The sequence below is a fragment of the Merops nubicus genome, unplaced genomic scaffold (genome assembly GCF_000691845.1).
Source record: "Merops nubicus isolate BGI_N331 unplaced genomic scaffold, ASM69184v1 scaffold5403, whole genome shotgun sequence".
In the NCBI taxonomy this organism is placed as follows: domain Eukaryota; kingdom Metazoa; phylum Chordata; class Aves; order Coraciiformes; family Meropidae; genus Merops; species Merops nubicus.
Genome location: NW_008596789.1, coordinates 1 through 11,731, shown reverse-complemented (window position 1 = coordinate 11,731; position 11,731 = coordinate 1). Strand labels below are relative to the sequence as shown.

General features: G+C 48.5%; 1 protein-coding gene across 1 annotated transcript in view; it reads left to right on the top strand.

Moving 5' to 3' along the window:
• Positions 1-7,586, top strand: part of LOC103769291 (uncharacterized protein KIAA1671 homolog) — a 12,308-nt gene extending 4,722 nt beyond the window's left edge. Inside the window, exons 3-7 of the mRNA XM_008936474.1 lie at positions 2,629-2,884; positions 4,503-4,677; positions 6,743-6,867; positions 7,208-7,341; positions 7,508-7,586. Coding sequence (XP_008934722.1) covers positions 2,629-2,884; positions 4,503-4,677; positions 6,743-6,867; positions 7,208-7,341; positions 7,508-7,586 — 769 coding nt within the window. The remainder of the gene's footprint in view (positions 1-2,628; positions 2,885-4,502; positions 4,678-6,742; positions 6,868-7,207; positions 7,342-7,507) is intronic.
• The last annotated feature ends 4,145 nt before the right edge of the window (positions 7,587-11,731 follow it).

Genomic DNA, 11,731 nt, shown 5'->3' with positions numbered 1-11,731 from the left:
TGCTGAACATTGGGTGCTTACAGACAGGCTCGTTAAACTTGAAGTCTTAATGAAGTGCTAGAAAAGGGTGCATAATTCATCTCAGTAATGAGAATGGAAAATGTTTTAAATTTCAATATCTGACCATTATTCTGAAGGGAAATTTCCCCTTAATTTGCTGGTTGGATGGAAAGAACCCACTGTGTAGAATGGGGGGTTTGGCCTCAAGTCATCCTTGCCACTGTGCCACGGGGCTGTCATGGTGCAAGAGCTCCCAGGGGGAGTCTGTTAGCAAGGTTTGGGGACTGGAGAACATGGAGCAGTGTGAATTCATCTGTGTTCCCATCAGTGCTTGCTTTCAGATGCTTCACTTCACAAAACTGCTCTGAGCTCTGTTAGCTGGAGCCCTGGGGAGTAGGAGGGAAGGGGCTTCCTGGGGACACAGAAATCAGACAGGAGCTTTTTAATACACGTTTTAATTTCCATGGAAGGTGGTGGGTCTGCAGATTCTTCCCTCTCCCCCTTTCTTCCATATGCTGGTGGATCTAAAGCCCAGCACTGCAGATCCCACATATCATTCGAAGCAAAACCACTAGACAAAACCTTCCCCCTGGAGCTCATTAGTAGCATTTGTTAATTATCCTGGGGCCCTGTGGTGAGGGAGGGCAGAGGCCCTCGGTGCCCTCGTGTGCTGGGGACCGTGCAGCATTGGCCCTGCTGGCCAGGACCATGTGCTGCTGTGTGCTGGGAGCTGTTATTCAACAGCAGGTTCCCCAGCGTTTGCCTCCTGAGATTTTTGGGAGCTATTGCTGCAGGCTGCACCAAATCCTCAGGGCTGGGTTTTAAGAAATGTGCATGTATGCAGACATACATTTTCAATTATTTTTTTTGTTTGTTTGTTTTAGAGCAGTTTTCCTACATATTTGCTCAAGGGAAGGTGCTTAGTAACAAGAGGCTCTTGTTAAGAAGAGAATAGAAATCAGAATTCCATAAATACTTTGGGGTTTGGGTTTTAGACTAGAAACTCCTAAAATTAGAAGCAAGGCAGCCAGATTTTTACTGACAGTGGAGTCTGTTTCCTGCAATCTCCTGCTCTTAAAGGAATAGCCCAACCCACATGGCCAAGGGAGACACTTCACTGCACACAGCTTTTGGTCCTGACACTACAGCCCATTTCTGTTTAGGCAAAGGGAGGGTTTTTAGGAACACACCAGGAGCATCACCCCGTGGGACTGCTGGTCCTGCCACCCTGGGTGCCTCCCCAGGGACACCCCAAAAGCCTCTGCTCTCCAGCCCTGCCTTAGGGTGCCACCTGCTGCCACCTCTCCCATCCAGCACCCATGAAGGATAACACTTCTCTGTGAGCACGTTGCTGCTTAAGAGCTGCCAAAGCTCCCAGTAAGATCTGATCCACCTAAACTGGCAGTGTCCTCTCTCCTCTTTCACATCTTGGTTCACTGGGTTGCTGTTGCTTGTGTTCCCTGTCTCTTATGGACCAAAACTGAAGGCAGAAGCAAGATCTAATACAGCTCTTGTTCTTGGGATGGCAACAACAGATGCTTCTTCCTGTCACAACACAAGGGATGCATTTTGCTTAAATCCAATGTCTGTTAGCATCTAAAAAGTCCATCTCAGTGTTGTGCATTGCTGCAGGTGCTTCAGCTTCCTTGGAGTCCTGTGCAGTGGAAGGGAGTCCTGGTGCTGGGGGTGCATGGAGCACAGGCTGCTGCTGGAGCTGCTGTGGTGGCCAGAGCCAAGCCCAGTGCACCCACACATCCCCCAGGGCCAGACCTGGACACAGCCTTCTTGTGATTCCATAAAGCAAAATACAACTTCTGGGTCTACCACATATATATGGTGTATATAAATATGGATGGATGGGTGCTGGAACCCCTCTGCTGTGAGGCCAGGCTGAGATCATTCAGCCTGGAGAGGAGGCAGCTCCAGGGAGACCTTCTGGTGGCTTTTCAGTGCTTGCAGGGGGGGCCTACAATAAAGCTGTAAAGGGACTTCTTCAAAGGGCTTGTAGTGGCAGGGTGATGGGCAATGGCTTCAAACTGGGAGAAGGGAGATCTTGATCAGAAATTTGGGAGTTTTTCACTCTGAGAGTGGTGAGACACTGGCACAGGTTGCTCAGGGAAGCTGTGGATGCTCCATCACTGGATGTGTTCAAGGCCAGGTTGGATGGTCTTTGAGCAGCCTGTGATGGTCTTTGAGGTCTCTGCCTGTGGCAGAGGGGATTGGACCTAGATGGTCTTAAGGTCCCTTCCAACCCAACCCATTCTATGAAATGTGTAATAGATAATAATAGACTAATAATAGTTTAATAGGAATTAAAATAAATATGCTTTTGAGATAGATTGAAACCACCCTTTGAGGGAAAAGGTGGGGACATGAATGACAGAGGAGTTTGTCAGTCATCTGCCTGGCTGCATTATTGAGCCTGCTGTAACTCCAGTGGATGCCAAGCTGTGACCATGAAGAGATCCACACGGGTGCTGGCACCTTCTGCCTCCAGAGGTGCCTGTGATACCTGCAGCTGGAGTTCAGCTCTGCCTTTCTTCACCATCTGTTGAGTATGCAGCATCCAAGCACCACCTTGGGTGTTTGTGTTCCCTGCAGTCTCACAGGTTTCATCTTCCTTTGCAGCTTTGTGCCCGAATCTCCATCCTCAGAGAACGACGTCGTCTCGACGAGGAAGCAGCCTCCAAGTAGCCACCCCTCTTCACTGTCCTCTCAAACAGAACCTGCCTCCCTGGTTGATCACCATGACTTCTCAAAAGACCAAAGGAGCACAAGCTTGGACCGTTCCAGCACGGACATGGACTCTACTGATGGGGCTGATTTGCCTCCTCCAGGAGACACCTGCCCTGATGAGAAGACCACTGATTTCTCTTTCATTGATGTAAGTTGCCACAATGGGAAGCAGAAGTTCTCCTCTTGGGTTAACTGTGTTCTTACCCACATTAGTCACTGCAAAGTTCTATCTTCTGGAAACTCTGCCCTCAATCTTCCTCTGTGCCTTTTCTTCATCACATTATATTTTCCCAGCTGACTTCCTGCCTGAAAAGTTTAAGATCCAAGCTACAAAGTCCTTCCAGTTCCTGTAATGCTCAGGTTCTGAGAGATTCCCCAAAGCCATTGGCCTTGGATGAAGTCTGCCAGTGGCTTGATGGAGTTGCTGTTTCTTTCTGCTCCTCGGTGAGCTGTAAGAGGAGAGTTAAATGGCTCTGTGAACACTGGAAATAGAATTAAATAACACACACAGGGAGTGAGTGATGTGCTGTGAGCCCTGCAGATCTCAGGCTATAAAGACATTTACTGGTGCTCAGCTGGATGTCCTGAGCACACCAGGAGCTCTGTAAAGGAGGCACCAGTAGCCTGGGACAGTGTGGGTGGTGCTTTGTCTCTGCCCATCCGTGCTTCTGCAGGCAGTGGGGACAGATGACCCTGTGCTGAGCTGTTCCCTGGCCAGCTAAAGGTGCCTCTTTAAAACATTCATAGCTTGAAGCACAGGGGGCAATATGCTGCTTGGAGGAATAGCTTATTGTTGACCTGAAATCTTCTGAAAAGAAACACACTCACATCTCCCAAGTCACAGGATCCTGCAGGTTGGAGAAGACCTCTAAGGTCATCGAGTCCAACCATCAACCCAGCACTACCATGACCATTAAATCATGTCCCCAAGTGCCACATCTACATGTTTTTTGAAGCCTCCCAGGGATGGGGACTCCAGCACCTCCCTGGGCAGCCTGTTCCAATGCCTCACCACTCTGCCAGGAAAGAAATTCTTCCTAATATCCAATCAAAACTTCCGCTGGTGCAACTTCAGCCTATTTCCTCTTGTCCCAAAAGAAGAAGAGGATGCTCAGGGATGTTTGCTGGTTACAGGCAAGTCCCTAACAACAAATGGCTTTAGATAAATAACTACACTGCAGCTCCTCTTTGCTCTGTAAACATTGCTGCCTTACTGTCACATGGGTGTGTTTGAAGTGCCCGACCACAGGAGTCTTCTCAAGGCTGTGACACTAAACTTGCAGTGTCCTTATTGCTGGTGAGTGGCCTGAAATTTCTGTGGCTGGCAGCCTGTCAGAACAGTGAAACTGCAGCACCCTGCTACAAGAGAATTTCATGTACCTGCTTTTTTAGATCCACATCTCATCTTACTGGCCTTCAACTGTTACTAGCTGGCAAGACCTGTATTTTTAAAACCCTCTATGAACCAAAAATCCTGTTTATTGCAGCTATTTTTTTAATTAATGTAGTGAAAATAGTACATGGAGATTAGACATCCACAGCCAAGAGAGATCAAAGAACCAGTATTGCACCCAGTTAGCCACCATGGAGTGTATCCTCATCAGAAATTCCTTTAAAGTAACTACAAGAACAATAAGCAGGCGAATACATATACAGCTTAATTAAACTGAATGGGTTAATACATTAAACTCTGTGGGGAAGTCATTACGGAGCAGGTGACTTCATTTTAAGGCTGTTTGAAAATCCAGGCTGTGTTTCTTTTGCAGCAAACCACTGTCCTGGACTCCAGTGTGCTGAAAACTCGTGTCCAGCTCAGCAAGAAGCGGCGGCGGCGAGTCCCTGCCTCCCACTCGCTGCGCAGGAGCAGGGGGCTGGAGCTGGAGAACAGGTTTTCTTTGACAGAAGAGCCAGATAATAGCTGGATGTTTAAAGATTCCACAGGTATTCCTCTGCTCTATGAAATAATCATAGTCATGGAGTTGTTTTGGTTGCAAGAGTAATTGTAAGGTTGAGTCCAACCATTCCCCAGCACTGCCAGGTCCCCACTGCCCCGTGTCCCTCACCCCACATCTCCACAGCTTGGAAACCCCTCCAGGGGTGGGGACTCCACCACTGCCCTGGGCAGCCTGGCACAGCCCTGGGCAACCCTCCAGGGGAAGAAATTGTTCCTCAGCTCCAACCTCAACCTCCCCTGGGGCAACTTGGGGCCATTTCCTTTTGTCCTGTCCCTTGTTCCTTGGGAGCAGAGCCCGACCCCCACCTGGCTCCAGGCTCCTCTCAGGGATTTTTGGAGAGCCAGGTGGTCTCCCCTGAGCCTCTTTTTCTCCAGGCTCAACAACCTCAGGTCCCTCAGCTGCTCTTCACAGCACTTGTGTTCATATTAATTAACTGTAATTAACTTGACTGCACAGACAGGAATTTCTAAATGGTAAAACACACCTGAAGTTTCACCAAGGTTTTAACAGCAGCTTCCTCTTGCCACTGCTGAGTCACCCTCTCAATCAGGGCATCCCCTGTGCCCTGTGGAGCCTCTGGAACGAGGGAAGCTGCAGTAGCCAGACCTGCAGAGCACCAGGAGGGAGGAGAGGCTTTGGTGCTGCTCCCTTCAGTGTCTGGCTGCTGACTTGAGTGCTCTTCACGGAGAAAATCCTGAGTTCAGAAGCTGCTGGGGTTGGACACACTCTTTATATCTTAGCCTGTGTGTCACTGATAAGGGCAACTGTAATTGTTCATATTCTGTAGGTGCTTTTAAATACTCTATAGCATCTGTAAGTGCTACAGGACTCAAGGGGCCTAGTTAAGATAAATCAACTCTTCACATCCATTCTGTTAAAACCCCACAGCTTTGGTGCTGTGGTGATGCCTGTGCTGCAGCTGTCCTTTCATATTCCCAAGCAGAGGAGTTCCTGATGTCACAGCTGGTCCTTGAGATGGTTTAGCTGGTTTTGTAACTGAGGGGACCTCTTCAAAACGTTGGGTTTGTGACCTGCCCTCCCTTAAAGCTGTGAATACAGAGCACACGTGTGACCAGACCAGTCTCTTGTGCAGCCTCCTCATCAGTGCAGAGACTGTTGCCTGTGTGGTGGTTGCTTTGGTGCAGGTCTTGATGTATTTTGAAGACTCCCCTGGATGAGAAATGCTGTGCTGGAAGCTGGAGTGAATCACCAGGGCATGTGAAGGCAGCAGCAGCAGCATTGCAGCTTTCCCTGGAGCACACAGAGTTCTGCTGCTCCTCAGCCTCTCTTACCCAAGCCCTGCTTGGAGCAGGGAGTGGACCAGACAATTTTCTGGTGTCTCTTCCAATCTGAATTCATCTCATGGTCTGTCATCAGCTGAGGTGTTTAGAAACAGCAGCTTGGGTTAGAGCAGTGCCACCTTCTGTTCCCTCATCTCTCAGCAAGAAATCTTCCTGTTGCTGAGTGCTTGGTGTGTTCGTTGCTCTGATCTCTGTAGAAGCCCTGAACTCAGCCCTGTGGGGTGTTGGTATTGCCCTTAGTATGTTTTTGAATGTAAGGAGAGATCTAGGGCCACAAAAATGATCTGAGGGCTGGAACCCCTCTGCTGAGAGGCCAGGCTGAGAGAGTTGGGGCTGTTCAGCCTGGAGAGGAGAAGGCTCCAGGGAGACCTTCTGGTAGCCTGTCAGGACTTCAAGGGGTCTGACAGAAAGATGGGGAGAGACTTTTGATGAGGGCCTGTTGTGACATGACAAGGGGTGATGGGTTTAAATTAAAAGAGAGGAAAATTAGACTAGAGAGAAGGAAGAAATTCTTGACACTGAGGGTGGTGAGCCCCTGGCCCAGGCTGCCCAGAGAGGTGGTCACTGCCCCATCCCTGGCACCATCCCAGGGGAGGTTGGCCGGGGTTCTCTGCAAGGGTGTTGGACTAGATGACCTTGAAAGGTCCCTTCCTGCCCAAACCATTTGATGATTCTATAATCTAGAACAAGATACAGATTAAAAACCTACTGACTGTTTTTTTTCCTCGTCTGCTTTCTTTAATTAATTAGAAGAGAAGAAAACTATGCAAGAGGAAGATTCTGATGAGGAGGACAAGCTGCATCGCACTGCGAGGTCGTCTGCCCACGCTCAGAGACTCCCCGTGTTCCCAGGGATGGACCCCTCACTGCTCAAGGTGGGTGTGGGCAGAGCACCCCAGGGAGGGTCCAGTGGGTCAGGAGCTGCAGCTGTCCTGCTGAAGATGCCAGGGGCGTTGGGGTGGGGTGTGGTGTGCAGAAACCCCACGTTGTCATCTCTCACCTTTCACTGCTGGCCAGAACTACGAAGTGGTTTGGGGAAAATGGAGCTGTGCAACAGCAAACATGCTTTCAGAACTTCACAGGTTTATAAGGACTCCCTTCACTGGTTTCATACATGGCTATTTTTTGTTGTTTGATGTAAATCAGAGTGGTTGGGGTTGCATTTCCAAAAGCCTAAGTGCTGGCTTACAGAGGAGCCCTTTGCTTCCTCCCTAGGCCCAGCTGCGGAAGAGGCATGAGTCTGAGAGTGGTGGTGAAGTGAGTTCTGCTCAGCTGTTCAGGTCCCCAAAAGCACAGCCTGGAACTCCCAGCAGCAGAGTGCTGCCCTCCAGCGTGGAGAAGGAGGAGAGGTGAGAGGCTTCCACCAGCCCAGGGGACAGCCCAGCACTGCTTTTGCTGGGGAAGCACAATAATGCTTCCCAAGGCTGCAGGGGAAAGTGTGTGTTTCTTTTGTTGTGGTTTCTGTAATGAGCTTTCACAATTAAAGAATAAAAGTGATTTATTTTTATCTCTTAGATCAGAAGAAAAGTCTCCTCAGTGGCTGAAGGAGCTGAAATCAAAGAAGAGACAGAGCCATTATGAGAATCAGGTTTGAAAAGGTACCTCCCAGCTCTGCCAGGCAAGAAGGTGCAGGGACAAAAACCCCCCACGGAAGGTGGCTCCTCAACGTGGCAGCCACACACCTCTGGGAGCAGACACAGCATCCCCTGAGTGCCCAGCAGCATCCAGTGGTGCTGTGCCAGGGCAGAGCAGGGTCTCTGGAGGGGAGGTTTTCAGACACAGGAGATATGGTCTCACTGCTTCTCCTGACCATTTAATTTAACAACACTGGGTCAGTTTTGTGCTGTGTTTTCATGGTGCTTCCATCATTTTTTGTCAGTGACCAGCTGAGGCTTGAGCCCAGCTTGAAAACCTGGGTGTGGGTTGTCTCAGCAGTGTGCTGGGCAGCTCGGGAGCATTGGGTGCATGAGTTGGGATGAGACCAAGCTGACACTACAGCTGTAATGTGGATTTCAGAGTCATAGAACAGTTTGGGTTGGAAGGGACCTTTCAAAGCCATCCAGTCCAACCCCCTGCAGGGACAGGGACATCTGCAGCTAGAGCAGGGTGCTCAGAGCATCATCCAACCTCCCCTGGGATGGTTCCAGGGATGGGGCAGCGACCACCTCTCTGGGCAGCCTGGGCCAGGGGCTCACCACCCTCAGTGTCTAGACTAGAGGGAAGAAAGAAATTCTTAATTTCCCCTCTTTTAATTTAAACCCATCACCCCTTGTCCTGTCCCAACAGCCCCTGCTCAAAAGTCCCCCCCCATCTTTCTGGCAGGCCCCTGGCAGCCCCCAGCAGGTCTCCCCAGCTGGAGCCTTCTCCTCTCAGCTGCCCCAGCCCAACTCTCTCAGCCTTTCTTCAGTTCAAGGACTCTTCCCTGTTACAGCCCCTGAGGGTGCTCTGGCTGCTTCCTCGAGCACCTCCTACCACCACTCCAGTTGTTCTGTGTCATTTACATTATTTTTTTTTCCTTTCCAGGTAGTGATTCTAACTAGAAGAAGATAAAGAAGTTTAACAGAAGCCTTAAACTCATCTGAACCTAAAATTCACGTCATGTTGCTGCTGTTTGCTTCCTGCCTCAACTGCTATGTGCATGGTGCCTTCCTGTCCCGTGGAGAAAGCTGCTTAATGTTCATAGCCAAACACAAAGCTGTACCTGGGCAGGTTCTGGGGGTGGTGGTGGCTTCAGAGCTGCCACCAGGGCAGAAGAACCTTGGGGCTCATCGTTAGCACTTCAGGAGGTTGTGAGGACCCTAACGATGGACCTGGGAGTGTGCCAGGAGAGTGCCCTCCCTGCTGGGAACAGCCACGGGGGTGACTTGGAGTGGATATGTCAGATATAGGGCTGGGCTTTGTGTTTGTTTATGAAAATAACAATTTAAATCCAATTTATTATTATTTTTTTTTTTGGTGAAAAAGTAGTCAGCTCCTGTTCGGAATGAAGTTTGTGGAAGGTGAGAGTGAAAGAACAAATTATGTTTACTGCCATATTGAAAAAGGAAACTTGATTATTTTTTTGTAAAATGTATTTTTGATTGGCTTATATTTCCATGTGATCTGCTGACCAAGCAGGTGAATATAATTTTTAGATGAACAAAACGTTAGCTTTTGTCACTCTTGAAATGGTATATCCTGTGTTTTGTCAGCATGTGGGGTATTTGCTTCATTGGAATGTCTTTCCTAAAAAGGATCCAAGCAATAATGTCAACCAGTTCTCTTTAAAAAAAAAAAAAAAAGTGTAAATACTGTTTTTATAACAAAAAAAAAAAGGAAGGGAAGAGGGAGGATGTTACACTCATATCAGGGTTCCAGTTAATTGTTGAATGTCACTTTAATAGCAGTTTGGATAGTCCCACTTCACGTTTTTATTTGTTAATCTGTAAATACCAGGTTTAAGTTTTTATTTTTATGCTGATTTTGGTGGGATGACCTAAACGTGATCCTCAGTTTCTCAGCTGATTTCCTTTGCTTTTGGTAAGATGTTCCAGTAGCCCTGTAGATATCTCCTGCATAACCCGGGTGTGACGAGTCTCACTAATATCTCAGCTATGTCAAGATCTTGGAATACAGATTCTGAAACACCAAGATGTCCATTTAAGATGTACTTTATTCTTTTCCCCCAAAATAAGTGCTCTTTTCAGTAAACCTTTAAAAACGTAGCCCAGCCCAGGGGGGTTGTTGGTGCCCTCACGGCTGGGCTAGGGGAGCAGCAGCGTGGAGGAATGAGGTGGGACTGGGGCTGGCTCCTCCCTGGTGCTGGGCAGAGCCCCTGGTGCCATGGGGGCAACCTGGCAGCCGTGGGGCTGGAGCAGCAGAAGCAGAGGCTGCTCCCTGTGTTGCACTTCCCACGTCCTGCTGATGGGCTTCTCCAGATACTACAGATAAAGCACCAGCACTTGAGCCCCTCTCCCCTTCGCTTTGTTTTCCCTGGGCATGCTGTGGGAAGCGTGGGGTGTACGTGGGGTTACCCCAAGGGGGCATCTGCCAGCCAGGGTGGCACGCCTGCTCTGCTGTCTCTGGAGCTCAGAGCTGCCAAAACCTTGTGCCAATTCCTCTCCTGGAGGAGTCTCAGACGAGGGGATTCCTGGTCCCAGGCTGCTCGTGGGAAATGGCAGCAGCAGGGCAGGAGACACGTCCCATGTGCACGTCTCTCTCTCTCTCTTTCTCCCCAGATCTGGTTCCAACAGCAGCTCCCTGCACCCAGCAGGGATGCCACAAAGTGTTTCTCTTTGTACCACCTCTCTCCCTGCTGCTCTGCCCTATTTCCCATCCGTTTCACAGCCCCTTCTGCTGCTGATCAAGAAATGATCACCCCAACGTGTCACTCCGTGGGGCTTCAACCCTGGGCTTTGAGATGGGCTCCCAGGCTGTCCACGGGCTCCTCAGAGCTCTATGGAAACGTTGCACATATTTTCTTCTTCCCTTTTCTTGAGATGGTGGTGGAAAAGGCAGCTCTTTAAGATAAGCTTTGCCCAAGTGTCTTTTTGGGATGTTTTTTTTACAAGCAGCAGCAGTTGCAGGGCTGGGAGAGGAGCGACCATCACCTTCCTCACTCAGAGGAGTGGGGCTTATTTAAAGAGTGTCTAAAATCAGGTAAATTCCCTCTGTTTACGAGATTCTTCACACAAGCTTGGTTTCCAAACTCAGCAGGTTGACAGTGTTGCGTGACCAATAGTTGGAGGATTTCCTGGTTTTTGGTTTAATCCATGAAGGCCAGAAATCCTGTGAGCGGGGTGTTTGCTCTGTGTTGGAGGGAGCTGAGGGGTTAACACGAGGTTTCCACCAAAGCCCTCTGAATGTGTGTTTGCATTTCCACACCTGCTTGGACAATGCACTGAAACTTAACTGTATTTAGTAGTTTAACCTACTACTGAGAAATGTTTAATGCTTAAATGTCTGATTAAAAAGCATCTCTAGAATGTTGTCGAATGGGAAAGTGTTTGTTTTTTTCTGCTCTATTCATTTCTTTCTGTTGTACATGGATTAAATATCTCCTTCAGGTTATCACTCTGTAATAAAAGATCTATAAATATGTTAATACTTCTTAAATGAGAGACAATACTGTAATATACTTTATACGATTCTATTTTTAATTCCAAATAATGCCTGTTGAATTTCTTACACTTTTACTCCTGTTGCTATGTACTTTTTTTGCTGTTAACACCAGGTGGGAGCGAGCTCTTGGCTGCAGCACTTGCTTCAGGGATGATTTTTCATTTGTCACTGGAAGCTGCCTTGGGGCAGGGTTAAATCTTGACCTAAGTGTCCCAGTAACAATGAAGGTGATGGAGATCAGGCACCCCATGGAGGGCAGTGCCCTCATCCCTTCCAGCTCCTCAGCTTTTTCTCTTCCTTAAAAAGCTTCATTGGTAATGGTTTTTAAAAGTGAAAGTGTGTGGTTTGTGGATTTTAGAAATACTTCTCTTCTGATTTGTGCTTCTCTCACCGTTACCAGAAACCCTCCCTCGGTTTTAGTTCCCAGCTGGGAATTCCTGCAGCCCTTCTGTTTCTCTTGACTGGAATATCCCCAGTTGTGGATTTCCTCCTTGTATTTGCAAATTCACCTTTTTAAGGTCTGTAGCTTTAATCTGAGTAGCTTTGTTTTACTCTCTGCACAGAAAGAGGCAACAACTGTTCTGCTCTTCAGCCTTTGAGGTGTGAAACCTCAGAAATTCCTACAGGAATTAACCCCCC